The sequence below is a fragment of the Pinus tabuliformis genome, chromosome 2_2 (genome assembly GCF_031772625.1).
Source record: "Pinus tabuliformis cultivar Carrire ecotype Pingquan chromosome 2_2, CPIR1, whole genome shotgun sequence".
Lineage (NCBI taxonomy): Eukaryota > Viridiplantae > Streptophyta > Pinopsida > Pinales > Pinaceae > Pinus > Pinus tabuliformis.
Genome location: NC_142300.1, coordinates 1,089,287,239 through 1,089,306,364, shown reverse-complemented (window position 1 = coordinate 1,089,306,364; position 19,126 = coordinate 1,089,287,239). Strand labels below are relative to the sequence as shown.

The 19,126-nt window shown below is 41.0% G+C and overlaps 1 protein-coding gene across 1 annotated transcript in view; it reads left to right on the top strand.

The window, feature by feature from the left end:
* Window positions 1-415: 415 nt before the first annotated feature.
* Window positions 416-19,126, top strand: part of LOC149197186 (uncharacterized) — a 135,529-nt gene continuing 116,818 nt past the window's right edge. Inside the window, exon 1 of the mRNA XM_089405753.1 lies at window positions 416-1,090. Within this exon, the coding sequence (XP_089261879.1) occupies window positions 671-1,090 (420 nt within the window). The 5' untranslated portion in view covers window positions 416-670. The remainder of the gene's footprint in view (window positions 1,091-19,126) is intronic.

Here is a 19,126-nt window from a genome sequence, read left to right as displayed (position 1 = left end):
TCAATCAATCACCTTAGAAATAAATAAATTTAAATAATAATAAAAATAACAAAAATTGAATTCTTAACATTAAACTATACCTATACATCATAATTTTTTGGTCAAAACAAATTAATACATAGTCAAAAGCGAAATTAAATTCATTATTACATTAAACATTTTAATTATTTTACTTTTAATAATTTCATACAAAATAAAAATAAAAAATAAATTTATTTTCTTCACTAATTTTCATTTATTTACTTTAATTTAATTATAACTGCAGGGAATGCCAATTATACGACCTTGTCTGGTCTATACACATGATTGACACACTGCCACCAACCTAACCTATAATACTTAATCAATAATATACAGGCTGGTTGATTAACAAATTAAACTAACCCTTCAAACTTCCGCATAACATAGCATATATGTACATGATTGAAGCACTGCCGCCAACATAGCATATACATACCTGATTGAAACACTCCCACCACCCCTACTGAACACAAAATCTAACACAAGGCTCATTGATTCACACAACTCTCCTTTTCTACTCGCAGTAGTGAACTGTCTTATGATCTGCAAGATTTCTATGTGCCCAGGAGAAATTGACCTTATTCAGAATTGAAAAAATGGGTCTGCCCAAGATCACGTCGGAGAATTGAGGTGGGTTATTGCGGGAGCAATGAAGACCAAGCGGTTGGTTGCTGTTGAGGATAGCGATGAAGCAGCTACGTCTTCTTCAGAAAAAGAAGAGAACTCGGAGGAATTGAAGGGCAGAGGAGACAAAGGTAAGGGCAAACTGGCTTCTTCTTCTGCAACTATAACAGAATATGAAAGACAGAGACAACAAAGAATTGAGGAGAACAGAGCAAAGCTACAAGCCCTTCGTTTACCAGTACTTGCATCATCCCTCTCAAAAAACAGCAACAAAAAGCTGAAAAAAACCACTTCCCAAAAGGGTAAAGTCAAACTGGATAATGACTATCAGCCCTCCACAGAAGATGAACAGTCCGAGTCCTCTAGTGATGAGGACGCGGAACACAAAGTGTCGACGCCGAAGAAGGCAACCCCTGCAAAACGAAGGCCTCCTGGACGCCCAAAGGTTTGTTTCCTTCTTCTACTCTTACCTTTCAACATTTATTCGGCTTAGAATGTCTAAGATAATCGTATCTGGGTTTTAGATTACAAGAAAATGGGGCTTGGATTCGCTTGTGAGGCTGATTAATTGTTAAGCAATCCACCACCAGCTCTGCCAGGTTCCATTCTCGCTGTTATCTGCCCACATATATAGCACGAGTTTAAATGGGTCACGTTTGGTGGGCAATTTTGGTAGCATAGTTGTCATTCAGATCTGGAATCTAAGCTGAAGGAAGTCTTCTTTTTGCTGTGCAGCCCCTGTAGCATGTTATTTAAGCACGTCTCAAAAAAGAAACTGTTATTGACGTTTTCTAGTCCGTCCGTTGCCTATTGTTTGAGTGGTAAGTTGGAGGCGCCTAGTTACCGCGAGGAGATCATGTTTTAAATGTCGTGTACACCTCTCCCCTACCAATTTGAACATGGAGAATTGTAAAAGCCGTCTGTCATTCCTTGCTGTCTACCAATCGCTCTGCTAGGCTGGAATCCTGTGTTATTCCTTTGTATCAGGACCTAGTGGTGCCAAGTTATTACATGGTTCAACATTTTTTAAAAACTAGCACAACCACACTGAATGTGATTGGTTTATGCCAATAAGCATAGCCAACCAAGAAATCAGTCTCCAACGCGGTTCACACTCGATAAACAATGGAAGGGAGTTCATGATTTACTTAAATTGGAATGTGAATTAGTCCCAACGTTTGTGCAGGTGAGGCTGTCGGCATTTAATGACACTCAAGGGATATTATGTGACATGCGAGCCTTCAAAATACCAATGGACAATTGGGAATTGTAAAATAGGGGACGATTTTGAAGTGACATTGGCCGAAACCTGTACTTTTCTAGTAACATAATTATTTATTTTCTTCAATTCAGATGAAGCTGTGGACGATGAGAAAATGATATCCTCTGTTCATAGTTTTACAATATAAAAAATTGCCAATATTCTGCCAAAAGTGGAGAGTAGAAATGGCCAAGCGGCATAAAAACCAGCTGAGAGATTTTGATTATGTAAAGTTGGTCGTTTGTTTTCAAGTTTTTATGACCGAGTTTCTTAGTTCATTGAGGTTTTTGGCAGTGAATGGTTGCTGGAGAGAGTCCTAGTTGCTTATCTTGTGCTGGGTTTTTTAACTTTCTCCGTTCACTATCTTTCTAGGTTGAGTGGTTGTCAGAGATATTTATCGGCAATTATCTCATATTTAGAATGTTTGTCGAATGCCATTTTAGGAAGGGATTTGCTGGCAGGCGAGACAAAATTTCCCTCTTAAATCATCTTAAACGATGTGCAAATGTTGCTTTGCTCCAAACAAAAGTTGATGGTATTTGTTTTGAGTGTATTTGTGAATCTTTTTTAAAGTATTTATGACAAATCAGCGTTATGGATGGTAAGAATTTTGGACTTAGGGCTTTACTTGCCTTTGGCATTAGGAACCACAGGGTTTGAAGTTTTGAACTAGTGGGCAAGCATTTTTTAACTTTTGGATAAGCCTTGTTTCCCTATTTTTTGGTTTGGTAACCATAGCATGACAACTGTTTGATAGTACAATGTTTGCAAGAGAACACACTTGGGCCAGGTGGTGACACATTGGCTTCGGGTTAAAATACTGGGATGGTGGTCCTTCAATGATATTTGGATATGGAGTAGGTGGCCCTTCCCAGAACCCTAGCAGTTTAGTGCTGCATGTAGTGCCTTGAGTTAGCAATTCTTTGCTGGCTAGGAATTCTCATCAAAACTAGAGTTTAGACCACTTGGTTCATGGGGTGCTGATTCAATCAAATATGAACAACAAAGAAGTAGATGTAGGTTGGTAGGTGAAGTTCAACACGTGGGATGAATTTTCTTCACTTGTTCAATTGGGCAAGGTGTGGGGACTTGAGTCTTATCCATCATGATAAATTTCACAGAGATGCCCATGGTTCTTCTGCTTCATAGGAGAACTCCCTGTTTGGAGGATTTTGCAGTTGAGAATTGGTTTAATAGCTTAGGTCTTCATCTCACCACGGAATGAGTCTATCCTTATTATCTTGGAATGTGTGAGGTATGAATATTCCCAGTTGCAATCAAATTATTCATGGAGCGTTGCAGACAACCAAACCATATTTGGTTTTTCTACAACAAGTGAAATTAGTTGGATTTGAGCTTTGTGAACGTGTAAGTTATTGTTGGAATGGCCTTGTCTGGGCCACAAATCATCTCTAAGTTACAACTTACTGGGGAGTAGTGCTTGTCCTTTCACCTTATTCGTAGAGGTTTGTGGTCGATGATGTTAGGGACTTGGAGGGCTAGTGTGTATGGATTACTTTGTTGGTGATAGGTATGTTATGGGCTTCTAGGGTTTTTGTGTAGTTTATTCTCTTAATCTCAATTCAAAGTGTGGTTGTCCTTGGGAATGGTTGGCTTTCTCACTCTCGGTAATAGCTGGGGAGGGTGGTGGACCTTAATATGGTGGGTTGGGTGGGTGATTAAGAAGTGTGCTTAATGGCATGGAGGATGTTGCTATTGTATCTTCGGAAGGTTATTTGCATAGGCTAGTGTCTTGCATGTCGGAGAAGAAGTCCTCTTTTAGTTGTTGTTTGCGAGGAACAACTGATATGATTTCTTTCTTAACTCTAACTTAGAAAAAACACGTTAATTAAATATTTAATTATTTAAATGACTTATATCTAATCTCTGCCATTGATCTAAGTATGTTTAGGATATAATCCTAGCCATCTATCACTTTGGAGATTGAGGGTTAGGAATTTGGCTCAATTTGAAATTATAAAATGAGCATAAGGGAGAGAGTTAAGATATTCATTTTGAGATTTTCCAACATACTTGTGAGAGGTAATTGCAGGTTTGAGAGGCTGAAGGCACAAGAAAAGAGTTGCAGAAATTTACCAAAGCACAGGGACAATGATCAGCCACACGTGGGAGGCTGAATAGGGTGTTTTGCCATTTGTGGCAGAAGGAGATTGCTACTGCTAGAATTTTTTTGAATATTTCCAGGTTTATTTATGTTGTAATTTCTGTATTTCTGAGGGCCAATTTCCCTGGTAAAGGAGCCCCTAATTCTCTAGAGAAGAATCTAATGAAGGATAATTTGTTTGGGGTAATTTCATTGTGTTTTTGTGGTTGTTTTCTGTGACTGATTTTTTGCAAAATTCCGCTGTTAATTTTTTGAGTTAAAAATACCAGAGTATTTATGTTTTACAATTTTCAGATTTTATTCTACAACAATTTTTTTTTTTTTTTTTTTGCCCCACTGGAAAAATCCGTAATTTTCATTAGATAGAGAAAATTACATATTGTAGATGCGTTTGCATATGCTGTATTCTGAGTCTGTAGGAGATTCTGTGCTGTTAAGATACACCACGCAGGGTGTTCTGCTGAAACAAAATTTGCTGTTTATACACTGTTATATATCAGTTTTCGCCTGTACATAGGCCTCGCAGGACCCTTTTCAGTTGATATCTTATATATATACTATCAAAAAAGTTCAAAAAATTACATTTGTTAGTTCTTTTCACTTATATTTGTAAGTCAGAGGCTGGGAGCCCCCTGTTGCTGCTGATCCATATACGGCCGATGGTAATAACGAAATTCATCAGCCCCCCTCTGCTCTTGAATTATCCATTCACCTCTGGGTAGTGACGCGGCCTCCTTGGATAGTTGGTCAGCGCTGCTATTATGTTCCCTGTAAATGTGATTACAAGAGATATTGTTAAATTCCGCCTTGAATGTATTCACCTCATTTAGAATAATGCTGAGTGTGTGAATGTGGCAAACTGATATGCTATTGAACCAATTAATGATAATCTTTGAGTCCCCAAAAATGTTCAAATTGAAGCACTGTTGTCTCAATGAGAAATACAATAGGTGACGGAGGGAAACGAGTTCAGCAAAATCGTTGGTGCCCACTCCTAATCCCATCTTTACTTTGTAGAAATGGTGTTCATTGATGTAAAGAATGAAGCCCCCACCACAGCCCCCTACAACAAAAATTTATTTTTTGAGTTAAAGTAATTTATGGGGATAAAATAACTGTAGAAAACTTAAATATGAACTGGTAATTAGAAATTAACATGGTATCAGAGAACTATAAAAACTGAAGAAGAGAAGAACAGTAGTACAAGGGTTATAACGACAAAGTATATTTAGCAGATTTTTATTTTCAGCAAGGCTTTTGTGGCTACAAGTTTGATCAGACAAAATGACCTTGAGTGGGTTGAGATTTGAAGGCTGGAAGGGAGGGGTGTCTAATTTCAGTCCATTGAAGGAGAGGATCATGTTAATTCTCATGGAGAATAGCTTGTGTGAGTTTGCTGAGATTGATATCCAACCTTTTTCCAATGCTACTACACAGACTGCTCATAACTTGGAGGATGTGAAGGTTAGACACATCATTTTTGATGTTGTGAAGGATCATGTGATCCCTCACATATCAGGGAAGAAGATAATCCATAACAAGAAGACATCCTTGATAATGTTGTATCAAAGTAATAACCAAAACCAAAAGATGGTGTTAAGAGATAAGATAAGATAAGATTATTTTATTAATGTCCAACGAATGACCATAAGTAGGTCAATGGGACTGGAGGATACAATTAGTACGAGTACATTGTGGGAGTGCAAATGCAAATACTAGAGAATGCCAAAGCTAAATCTAAGATAAAGTTAAGGTAAAAAAAGGATACAATAACAAGATATTCTCATAAACCTGTATATAACTAGATCATGTGGAAGGCTAAGTGAATAAGTCCAGGGTTGAAGGTTGGTGATGTCAAGAATGCCCGAGTATGTTGGCAGACGACGAGGGGGGCTACAATGGCGCTAGTTTGCTATTGAGTCCTCTGGATCTAAGGAGAAGTCTAGTTGTATGATCATGGGGGGGGGGGATGTAGGAGCAAGGGATACTTCTAACATCTGAGGATAAAGGAAAGAAGCTTTGGATAAGTCTCTGGCTACTTCGCTAGGGCTGGAGAGGAACTCGTTTGGGGGCGTGGGGGGGCCTTGTTTGGGAATCGTCTGGTACTAAACCCTTTGTTGCTTTGGGTGTGAGTGAACTGATGTGTTGTTTGGCACCTTTGCAATGGTCTCGAGTGTACCGGTTGGCCTCCCAAAGTGGGGGTGGCTGAGGGGAGACCCGAGCTCTCATTGCTCTATTATTTAAAATATCTCGGGACTTAGCTCATCGCTTGTTGCTCTGATCAGCCAAATCGGCCTAAAAGTATATTGGGATCGTCTGAATCGTCCCTCAGCGAGGTGGGGTATGTACAATTTGAGATCTGCGTCTAAATATCTCCCTAATGAAGAGGGCTAGACAACTCTGGTCAAGATACCAAAAAAAGGTAGAGAGGGATCCTCTCGACTCTCTATATAGGCAATGATATCGTCCTCTGATCTCATAGTATCTTGGGCATCAAAAATGAGGTGCGTCTCGATCTCCGGCTCTTGTAGGTGGCACAACTAGAAGACCCAAACAAATCATGTGTTGCGGTGATTTGTCTCATCCTAAAGTCGATGGGACCCAACTTGAAGTTGCCCCAGTTGGATCTTGAGTGAGTGCATCCAGTGCTTGTGAATATAAGGGGGGCGAATGATGAGGCCATCCTGCAACTTCAAAAACTACTCTAGGTAGATGGGCATCTTTGAGCCAAGGCTCACCGAGGGGGATGTACAAGTGACCTAAATGTATAATTATTAATTTGTGGATATCCTCTTTGATGTTTTATTTAGTTTGTGCTGAGTTGATAAGAGATGTGTTGGTCTGTCAAGGGAGAAACAAAATGGAGGAAGGCGCTCTAGGGAGATGGTCATCGACTGAAGGAGCTGAGATGCCTATGCAAACCATCCACAAGCATGACTTGAGGGGGTATTCGAAGCGATGGGCTCTAAAAAACAAAGTGCAAGATAGGGGTATCTCTCTCTCCCAGTAGCATAGTCTCTATAATCCTTGACTCTATGGAGGAAAGAGACTAACCAGGAAGGGACCTTAAGGCGAAATGGGTGGACCCCAAACTCTGCCCAAATAATGGGCTACAAAATTGTGCATTTGCAACGAATGATACGTTGGAGAAGCAAGGGTTGGACTCTCTCCATTGTGGCCCAATTTGATTATAGTAAGTTGGCTTCCCAAATTTCAAAACCATAGAGGATCATCAGTTTGATAATGGCCTCCACAAGGTGGATCTTAGACAAGATGTCTTGGAACTGTGCCTTGAAACACTAAAATGAACATATTGGACACAATGGCTTCATATCTCATCGGGATTTAGCAAGTTCAAGACGAGATTGCAGTTGTTGTGGAAGCTGTGTAAGAGGATGGGCTAGTTAAGATAACCTCGAGTGTTTTTTCTAGACAATGGAATACCTTTGTGACAAGAATATTTGCATGTGACAAACTTCTTGATTGGACTAGGATATGGGATGATTTCACGCAAAAGGAGATTTGGGAGGAGTCATTGATTAGTGGACAACATAAGGGTGGGGATGAGGAGAACCTTGTTCTTGTTGGGCAAGGTGAAGGCCAAGCACAACTCAAGTGGAGGAGCATCTTTAGACAAGAAGGACATGGGCAAAGTCAAGTGCTTTGCATGTAATAAATATGGACACTATGTAGATCAATGTCCAAACAAGAAGAAGGGAAAGGGGAAGACACCTATGGTTGCATTTGCACAAATGGATGAGTTAACCAATAAGTTTGAGAAAGAAAATTTTCCTTGGTGTCTTGTCTTTCTGGCACCATTACATGTGGGGTGTGGTTCATGGACAGTGGGGCATTTCATCACATGATGGGATCTCGTGACCTATTCACCATTATGGCTAAGGAGCACATATACCTACATGTGGAGTTTGGTGACAATGCCAAGTATACAATAGAGGGTGTGAGCAACATATAGTTCTAGTTAGATTTCGGGATTCTATGGAGGTGAATGAAATGTTGTATGTACTAGGCCTTGAAGGGAACTTACTCTCAGTTTCGGCCATGGAAGGTAAGGGGTATAAGGTCAACTTCACAATTGGATAGGTACTTGTCAGGAAGAGGGGATCTGATATTAGCGTGAGGCAAATAATTGGAAGCAGAGAGGGTAACTTGTATTTGTTGAGAGGACTACTGGTACGAACCCTAGTGCATGACAATGACAACTTGTGTGAGTTGTGGCACATGAGGATGGGTCACTTGCACTATAGAGCTTTACCATTGTTACAAGAGATGGTCATTGGTCTTCTAGAGTTCAGTGTAGAGCAAGATGGAGTGTGTAAGGGATGTGCACTTGGCAAGTATGCCATCCAAGCAACGAAAGCAAGTCTAGGGGTGTTTTGAACTTGATTCATTTTGATGTGTGTGGACCTATGTTAGTGGAGTTTGTGACTAGATATTGCTATTATGTGACATTTATAGACGATTTCTTCAGGAGGACATGGATATACTTCCTGAAGGCCAAGGATGAGGTCTTTTGTCAGTTCCAAGAGTTAAAAGCTCTTGTGGAGAACCAGACAAGGAAGAATATCAAAGTTCGCAAATCAAACAATAGTGGTGAGAATACCTCCAATGAATTTAAGAGTTTCTGCCTGGAGGTAGGAATAAAAAAGGAGCCGACAGTGCCATATAATCTGTAGCAGAATGGAGTGGCAGAGAGAAATAGCAAGACTATCATCATAATAGCCAAGGCCATGATTCGTGATCAAGATCTACTTATGTTTTTGTGGGCAAAGTCGTGTAATACGACTGCGTATGTTGGAATCTTCACTAATACTAAGAGGGGGGGAATCAATATTGGGCACCTTTTAACAATTTTAATCATATCAATTAAACATTAAAGTTTAACAACACCATTCAACAATGCATAACATCATAGATAGTACACAAGGGATTTTTAGGTGGAAACCCTTTCGGGAGAAAAACCACCGAGCGCTTTTTAATATATCTTAAAGGTTACATCAACAGGAAGCTCCGACTTCCAAGATTCTCCAGCAACGTCTGGAAGGAGGCTCCAACCCACTGGTTTTATCAGCTCCAACTAAAAGAATGCACTATGTTCCAACATCCTGATTTTACCAGTTCCCATTGGAAGGATGCTCCAACTCCCTGGTTTTACTAGCTACAACTGGAAGGGTGCTTCAACACCTTGCTAGCATCAATCCGCTGCCCTAGCACCATCTTGCTACCTGAATTGTTCTCAAGCTCCAACTCGAAGGAGACTTCAATCTCTGCCTTGCACCACCCTATCGCCCTTAAGATAAGATAACTGAATGAGATAAATTACATTGTTAGCCACTACTCTTGATCACTGCACTACATCCACTGCTCTGATCACTGTACTGTCCATTAGTCAATTGCTGTCATAACACTGTCACAATACTGCTTAAAATAAAAACTACAATATTAATAACATTCTTCATGCCTTCAAAAAAGTCCATCTCTGGTCCTTGGTCACAATGCTTCTTCCGATCTTCAATTTGGCTCAATATAGACCTCAAAAATCCAAAATAAACTATATCATAAATTAAATGTTCTACAGATTTCCCTTTTGGGGTGCCCTTACTACAAAATGGCCTAATTCCAACAACAATGCTACAATTTTTCCATTGCAGGCTTGTTATGTATTCGGCAAAATATAAGTGTCAAATAAGCAAAAAATTTATTATCGACATAGATCGAACCCACAACCTTGATTGTGCAATTTTCGTGCCTCACCAACTCTTCTATGTAATGTCGCTTGATATACCACTGTTCAAGCTTTTTATAGTGTATTATGAGAGAACGTGAGGATCCCTGTGCCACATTGTTGTTCGCACTTTGTTATTTTACTGTTGTATATACCAATTCCACATTGTATCAAAGTTACTCGATCAATCCCTTCGATTATGGAGGCATCGATGTTTGGTTAAGTCCATGTCATACCCATGGTGGGTACCATTTTGGACTGTGCTAACACATACAAGACTCTGGCTTACAGTGATTTGGCAATGTATCCATGGTGTCTCACAGGCCACGACAATGCATATTACTTGATCTCTTCCTAGGGACTACACTGATAAATCTCGCTCGTATTCTGTTACAGTGGCTACTAGGATAAATTGCTTGGCCTCTATCGATGATATATATTTATATGTTACTCAAATTTCCACTGCGTCATGGTGATGACTATACGCTTGCCTTCCCACAGGGTCAGTGATGACTTATACGTTCGGCCTCCCAACATGGTTAGAGTGATCACTATATGCTCGACCTTCCCACAAAGTCACAGAGATATCAATACACTTGGCCTTCGCCACAAGGATCACTGGAACAATACACTTGGCTTTTGCCACAATGGTCACTGAAACACTACGCTTGGCATCTGCCACAATGGTCATTGAAACACTACGCTTGGCATTTGCCACAATGGTTACTGAAACAACAATCCAATTAGAACTTCGCAATGAATCATCTAGCAATCAAAACATGCCTTAATCAGTTTGGAACCAGAACATCAATACGTCAAACTTGACTGCAGACTAGAGATAATTGTTTATCAAATGATTACATTACTTCTTCTCAATCCCTTGGTGTGCTATTTATATAATGTTGATTGACGCATATAGTGGAGGGGCTGGGGTCCTTGGAATAAGGCTAAAGATACAGAGTTGAAAACCAAAGTTGGCATTGAACATGATGCATGTGACCAACACACCAAGCCAACAGATATGACAAATGCCATGACATTCACGCCCACATGTCCGGGAACCAACCCATAGGACCGTAAAAAGAATTGTTCAATAACCAACAAATTTTTCTCTCTCTTTTTTTTTAATTAAATAATACAAGAACCATATTTTTTTTTTCCTTTTAATATAGGTAAGCTTGGTAGGACTACATCTTTATCATGTTCAACTTCTCACCCCGATCGGGGAGGGGATAACACAAGATTTGATCCCAAGACTTCCATTCAGCGAGGCTTCATTTCCATGGCCATTTCCAATTGAGCTACCCCAACTGGACAATACAAGAACCAAATATTGCCCCACACATATTTTCGATAAGTTTGGTGTTGACTTTTTAACAAGCCTTGAGCTCATAATTTTAATTTGAAAATAATATTCCAATTAATTGAAACCATTTTAAAAAAGATAATCCCTTCTTTTAAAGCTGTCTTGGTCAATATGGAGAGGTGGCCCTTTTGCAATGGCTAGGAACATTTAATCTTATGCCAATTGTAGAGCTTCCTTTATAACTCAACTTGGGGTACTTTGACCATTACTTTGGGGCATCAACTTTAGGAGGACCTATCTCCTTAACTGAGAGGACCCACGTGGCATACAACCTATTGTTGAAAACAACATGACGAGCACAATCAAATGATGATGGTCTTGCGAGCAAAAAACACTATCATTTACATCCTTTTGCATCAATAAGTGCGGGGCATCTAGACTTGGGCTTCCTTTCCTTTCTTCTGAGGCTTCTTGTCCATTGGTACTTCCAATTATTGCAATCGACTGATGTATATTAAAAGTGCTCAAGGACTGACTTTGATATCAATGGCAACACCATTCAACAATCTCACCCTTTGTCATTGATGGCAACACACATACTCCTCTTGCGATTATTGCTTCTTCTATCTCCATGCTTCTAATCTTCCTCTTCTAATTTCTCTCCCCCTTTGACATCAATGCAAAGGGTAACTCCCCTTGACAAAGTATCTCCCTCTATCTTCCTGCAATTTACCTTTCTTCCTTTCACTGCTTCTCTCCCCCTGTCATGTTGTGCCTCTCATGGCTTGCCTCTAGCTGATTCCACCTGTCAATGTGCTTTACTAAAAAATTCACCTCTATGACAATGACAACGAGCCCTTTGTAATTCTCCTTGATCTCAATCTTGGAAGTGCCACAAAACTATCCATGACTCAACTTTTTAAATCTAATGCTCAAATTTACACAATGCTGACAAATCTGCCTGTAACGCTGATCACTGGCAACTTCTTCATCGAACCACTTTGATTATGCCTTTCCAAATCAAATTGCCAGGAGGATAGATCTTCAAATGTGTAATATCTTCTACTTAGACTCCCCCTCTTCAATATTCATAGTACTGGGAGTCTCCAAGCTAGATTATTTAGAATGATATATGAACCTGCTTTGTTGCAGGATCATTATGAACCTTGACATCTTCCTTTGTACCTGTAGATTTATCATGGTCTTCTAACTTTACAAATCTTGAGAGCATGACCTCTAAGATTTCTTCATTCACTTGTTCTTCTTGCTTTTGTTTTCTGGAAGACCTGGATCTTCGAAAAACACCATGCTCCTATAAGCATCCTGCTTTAGAGCGTCTTGCTTTAGAGTATCTTGCATGGCCATCCAAACCATGACTTTTTGATGACAACGAATTTTGGGGTCTCTTCGTCTCATGTTTTTACTGGTCTCGCTCGTGGACTTGCGGATTATGGCCCCACTATGCTCTTGTTGTGTTCTCTGTCCCGTGCATGCATGCAACATCAATTCCTTAGGCTTGGCTCACACAATTGTTACATGTAGTGTTAATTCATCAAACAAATTCAATGCATAATGCATTAAGCCATCAAAACATCAACCCACGATTCACACACATAGAATTACATAAAGAGAAATTAAATTTCATTAATTTAACCACTAGACTATTACATAGCAACTATTGGTGCCTTGGCTGGCCAAATCTTCATTCTAATGGCCACCCTTCATACACACACAAGTTTACAATTTATATTAGAAAATTACAATATCATGGATTATTTCAAGATCCACGATCTTCTCCATAAAGCTCTCAACATGATCCTCTCCACAAAGTGCTCAACATGATCTTCTCCAAAAATCCCTCAACGAATCCCTAAGATTTCTCACATATGTGATTTTTCAAGCTTTTAATCTTTTACAAAATAGATATTACCCCACCTTTTGACAACTGCACCTTTTGGAACTCGTTCTTGCTGATTTTCTCGGAGGGTAGGTTGATGCTCCTACATCAAACTCCGAAGATACAAAATTTATCATCTCTTGGACATATGCATCTGGTCTTCTCATAATAGCTTTAACTTGTGAGTGACAACAAGCCTTTGCAGTAACAAGTCTCTCATCTTGCTACATGATACCTCACCAAACTTTCTCCTGAGTTTGGGCTTTTGGCATCTTCCTAGTTTTCTTCTCTAGAACCATACGAGCACTCCTTGCTCTAGGCTGTTGCAAATCTTCTCACCTTTCTCTGTTGTCACTTGCATAGAGGAAACAAATCTCTTACCAGATCTTCAATCAACTTGTACCTTCTTCCGCTGCTTGTCCTCTGGACTACACGCAGGAATCTTTTGTGCTCTTATACCACTTGATGATGACGATTTTAGGGATTTCTTTGTTTCATGTTTTTATTGGTCTCGCTCCTTGACCTGTGGATTATGGCCCCACTACGCTCTTGTTGTGCTCTCTATCCTGTGCATGCATGCGGCATCAATTCCTTAGGCTTGGCTCACACAATTGTTACATGCAGTGTTAGCTCATCAAACAAATTCAATGAGTTAATGCATCAAGCCATCAAAGCATCAACCCACGATTCACACACATAGAATTACATAAAGCAGAAATCAAATTTCATTAATTTAACCACTAGACTATTACATAGTAGCTATTGGTACCTTGGCTGGCCAGATCTTCATTCTAATGGCCGCCCTTAATACACACAAAAGTTTACAATTTATATTAGAAAGTTACAATATCATGGATTATTTCAAGATCCACAACTTTCCCCATAGAGCTCTCAACATGATCATCTCCACAAAGCGTTCAACTTGATCTTCTCCACAAAGCCCTCAACGAATTCCTAAGATTTCTCACAGATGTGATTTTTCAAGCTTTTAATCCTTTACTAAATAGATATTACCCCGCCTTTTGACAACTGCACCTTCCAGAACTCGTTCTTGTTGATTTTCTCGGAGGTTCAGTCGATGCTCCTGCATTGCTTTCCTTGTAATTAGAAATCTCTAGCTCCATGAATTTCCTTACAAGGCCATGACTTCCTTGCATCTTCCATGAATTTTCTTGCATGATCATGACTTTCCGTGCATGGTCCATGACTTCCTTGCATGTACCATGACTTTTCCTTGCGTGTACCAAGACTTCCTTGCAGTGTCTACAAATCTCCTTGCATAGCCTGGAAGACTCCACTCTGTCACTTGAATCCTGAATGTTAGACTTCCACTGGTTGACTGGCTCTCCCTCTGAACTTGCTGACTCCCTTTGAAGCCAGACTCCCTTTGAGCCTACACAACCTTCCTTGGATCACTCGGCTTTCCCTCTTGGAAAGAGCTGCAACTGAACTTGTGTCCTTTTAAGGTCAGTCCCGAGCTGTGGTTGAACACTTGTCTTAGTCCACTTTAGACCATCGCAACTCAACTTCGCAAGTGTCTTCATCCTCCTGGGTCAAACATCTCATATACACATGGTTACACTATCGGATGTGCAACTCCGCAACCCAATGAAAATACTATCTCACTATCAACCTGCCATCCACACAAAGCTATCTCATTCATGCCAAAGCACTCCTTGCCAAGGCACTTGAGCTGTCTCAACGTACTTTGACAAGTGAATGGAAGTCCATCAACAGTGTCTGCAACTAGCCACACAACATATTGTTGTGCACCGAGTCCTCCATCAATCCACCAAACTCCCACCCTATCTTGTTGCCAAACCAATCAAGACCGCATCTCCAACCAGTTCTCTGTTGAACCTCAAGCTGTCCAACATATCCATAGATCCTTATCTGAATCTTCTGCTCCATGTCTTGGTTGCTTCTTGCAATAGTCTCACAGTTCCCTCCTAGAGCTGACATCTGTGCACACTTTAAAAGTTTAGTATAGCTGCCCTTCACAGTAGCTCTAGTACATTGCTAGAATTTCCACACTCCCTAGGTTTGGTCTATGCCTTAGCTAGGAACATAAACACCCTAGCAGTGCCTAACTTCAAAATGACTTGCACAACAGAAATATAACAGCAATGAGATCAATATAGTACACAAGAATTTATAGCCCAAAACTTATTTCTTATTAATGTTTCAATAAGAAAACCTTAGGGCTACCATACCAGAGATCATGGCCCTTTACAATCCCTGTACAATACCCAAAAATCAGGTCTGTCTTTTAACCAATACAACCTAGGGCTGAGGACTAGTCCATGAGGCTCTCATCTGCCCAAAAACAAAACTTACAACAAGTACTTTACTTGTTGACATGTTGTACATACTTGGGCAAATCTCTTTAGCCCACTGTCCTCCTTGGTTGTTGCTGTCCTTTGCAACCTAGCCCATTGTCCTCCTTGGCTGTTGCTGTCCTTTGCAACTAGCTCACTGTCAACCTTGACTGAAGACTTCTGCCCAGTTTGGCAGCCCTAAACAGGACTCAATCCTGGTTGTCTTGCTGCCCACACTCCTGGACATGTTGAAAACTCAACCTTCTTCAGCCAGCCTTTGAGTTTGGGGTTTTGGACCCCAAGGAGTGGGCTTGAAACCCAAGAAAATGAATTTAATAAATTTAATTTAATTTAATTATGAGTTATGTATGTCAGGTTGGCTAGCAAGGCCAAGGGAGACACCTCTTGGGGTTTCACACCCCTTGGACAAGTATATATAGAAGCCAATAGAAAGGCTAAATCTTAAGTGTGGAAGGAGACACACTCCGTGCATAGTACAGCCTCCAAAAGGGCCGCAAACCTTAGAAAAAAATCACAGTGTCAAGGAGAACAACAACACGTGGAAGTCTGTTGGAGCAGGGCTGGGGTGTTTGGGAAGCCAATTTGAGGCCGTAGGCGGCAACAGGCAGGCCGCAGGGTCAAAGTCTGGCTGAAGTTTGTAACAATAGATGCCCTGATTGCAGGGGCTGAAAGGCTGAGTTTAAGGGCTGGTTTTAGTAGCGCTGGTAAGGAGACTAGGCTGTGAACAAGAGAACAGGCCAAGGTGGTAAAGTGCTGTAATAGGCTAGCTGAAGAAGGCTGAGTTTTCAGCAGCAGGTCTAGGAGTGTGGGCAGTAAGATAACCAAGATTGAGGCTTGTTTAGGGCTGCCAAAGTGGACAGAAGTATTCAGTCAAGGTGGACAATGAGCTGGTTGCAAAGGACAACAATAGCCAAGGAGGACAGTGAGCTGGTTGCAAACGGCAACAACAACCAAGGAGGACAGTGGGCTAGGTTTCAAAGGACAGCAAAAACCAAGGAGGACAGTGGCTAAAGAGATTTGTCCAGGTATGAACAGAAGTAAATTAATTGTTGTAAAGTTTTGTTTTTGGGCAAATGAGAGCCTTGTTGACCCTGCCGCCTACACCTACCTACAAGTCAGTGAGAAAAGCCTTCAACCCCACAAGGTGTGGTTGGTGGCAGGGAACTCAGAGAAGGGGCTGTCACACTAATCCCGACTCTCTCCGTTTGAGCTATCTCCTAGGTTAGCTAAGGGGGGTGGGCCCTAATGAAAAGTTAAAAGATGTGAGTTTCTAGGAGAGTGTTATAGTGAAAATGGATTACTTTTAAGGATTTATGGGCAAATATGAAGTGAGCAACTTGAAATAACAATGCCAATCATTAATATGATTAAAAACCATAAAATCAGTGCCTTATAAAGAATTTGCTCAACAATTTAAAGATATATTTGCTCAAACTAAAATGCAATGCTCTCAAAAGAGAAAACAAAGTAACCCTGAAATGTAAATAAGAATTGTTAGCACAAGATATGTAGAATACAAAATGCTTTTGGGATAATCAACTTTATAAATCAAAACATGGGAAACATATTTTGCCAAAACCCAAAAATTAGTAACTAACTTGGAAATGTAAAAGAAAGGAAGTGCTAAATCAAGACATCAATAAGCAATTAGACTTGAAACATGAAAAGAAAACACTTGTTTGAAATGATTACAATACTTGCTTTTGGAATAGACTTTGCATAGGAAAACTCAAACCATCAAGAGGCAAGTAAAGTAAATGTAATGGAAAGTGCTCTTGGTTAATTTTATTAATTAGCTCTACAACAAGATTACAATTTAACTCTTCAATCCTCGGGCCTCACCCTCGCCCAATGATATGGATCTCACAGTGAGGAGTCAATAAAGGAGTAGAAGATCCCTAAGATGTCTACTTCAACCAACTTATGTTGGAGGTAATATTTTAATGAGGCTTGGGGCCTTCCTACACTAAAATGCCTAGATGAAACACAAATTGTGTTAATTCCCCAAATTAAAATAATGATACATGCAAATGCTTCAAAGAGATTGATTTGCAATGCTTGAAAATGAAATAGTGTTCAACATAAGTTGCAATTATAACTTCAATTGGAAGAATAATTTTTTTTTTTTTTCTAAGTAATACTAAACTATTATATTACAGCAAGAGCAGAGTTACATTGTGAAAATTACAACGGGGCCGCGGCCCTGTAAAATTTGTCCGTGGACAGACAGTAGACACTTGAGAATTCTTGCCAGAATTGCATAGGACACATGGACAGAGGACACATGGATAAAGACTTAGGGCCACATTCATGCAGCTGACACATGGACATAAACACTTGCAGAACATCGACACAGAACAGAGATAACATAAAACCGACACAATTACATAGAGACAGAGTGACAGACTCATATTTAACCGCATAGGAAGCAGACTGAGAAAAATTCTTGCTGTAGAACCTGGAGTGCGAGCTGGGCATGTCAATCTTCGTCAGTGGTCTGCGGCTCATCTTCTGCCTTGCAGCGTGGAGGCTGTAGGATGGCCTTGCCAAGGTTGCGCGCTCCACGGTCGCTTGGGCCAGCGCCTGAGTCACCAACAGGCTCTCTCAGGCTCGCTCCCGGGTCATGTAAGGGCCGCATCATCTCAACAGCAGGGAATTCCATATCCACCATGGGAACGATCCCAGGAACACGCGGAGGGTTGGCCCGAGGGTTGTCGTCCTCATCTTCCCAGGGATTGCTACAATGCTCAACAGAGACAGTCACAAAGAAAGTAGAATTGGCTAAGGTGCAGGGGAGGCGGTATCTCACCATTGGGTGTTCCGTGTGCCCACAATCCATGCGCGCAGGAGGTTCCCCCAATCTGCCTCTGCCCGGGGGCCTACCCCTCGGCCTTCTGCATTCAGAGGTTTCCTCAATTGAGGAAGAAGTCGAGGGGGCTCTGCCACTATATCCACCCCTGCCGCCGCTGCCTCTTCCTCGAGTGCGATGCATGCTGGTCTTATGAGCAGAGCGCTCAAATCCACAGTGAAACAGTGTTGTCGGCCTAGAAATACTGCCAGACCAGGTCTGAGTTTCCCAATTGCCGAGAGCAGTGGCAGCAGAGCCTTGACCCTCTTTCTTAATGTTTGATTGAGAGCTGAGACTCTGTGCCTCCACACCTTCTAACGAAGCCAGAACAGGACCTAACAATGGACGCGGATACGAGCTGAAGCTCTGAGTCCCCTCACCTTCTAACGAAGCTAGAGCAGGAGCTAACGAAAGACGCATACAGAGAGGCGTTACCAAATTCTCAGAGGCGCAATTGGCATGCTTGTGAGCTTGCCAATTGCCCCACTCTTCCGCAGCAACACACCCACATTCACAATCAAAGTTCAGAACCTCCGTCACCTCCGGCGAGAACGAAACAGTTGCAGGAAGGAATGGCGGAAGAATGTCTGGGAGAATGCTGTTATGAAGTGCCATGATGCGCTTCTCAAGACTCGCCTTGAATGTCGACAGGACTCCTCTGTCAACCTTCTTTACTCCCCTCCTTAAATGCTGCAGGGTGGTGGAATGAATGCGTGTCCTTCCGTCATGCTTGGCTCGTCCGGGCGGACACCTGCCCTTTGGACGAGCCTTGTGTGCCATATGTCTAGCGATCACCCGCATCCGGGGAATTGGAAGAATAAAATTAGCTTACAAGTGTTGCATGTGTTTCATCAGTGAATTAAAATGATACAAGTAATTTGCTTCACAGTAAAAATTGTTTCAAATAGACAATGACAATAAATTGCTCCAATATTCAAGATAACAATGTACCATAAAATTGA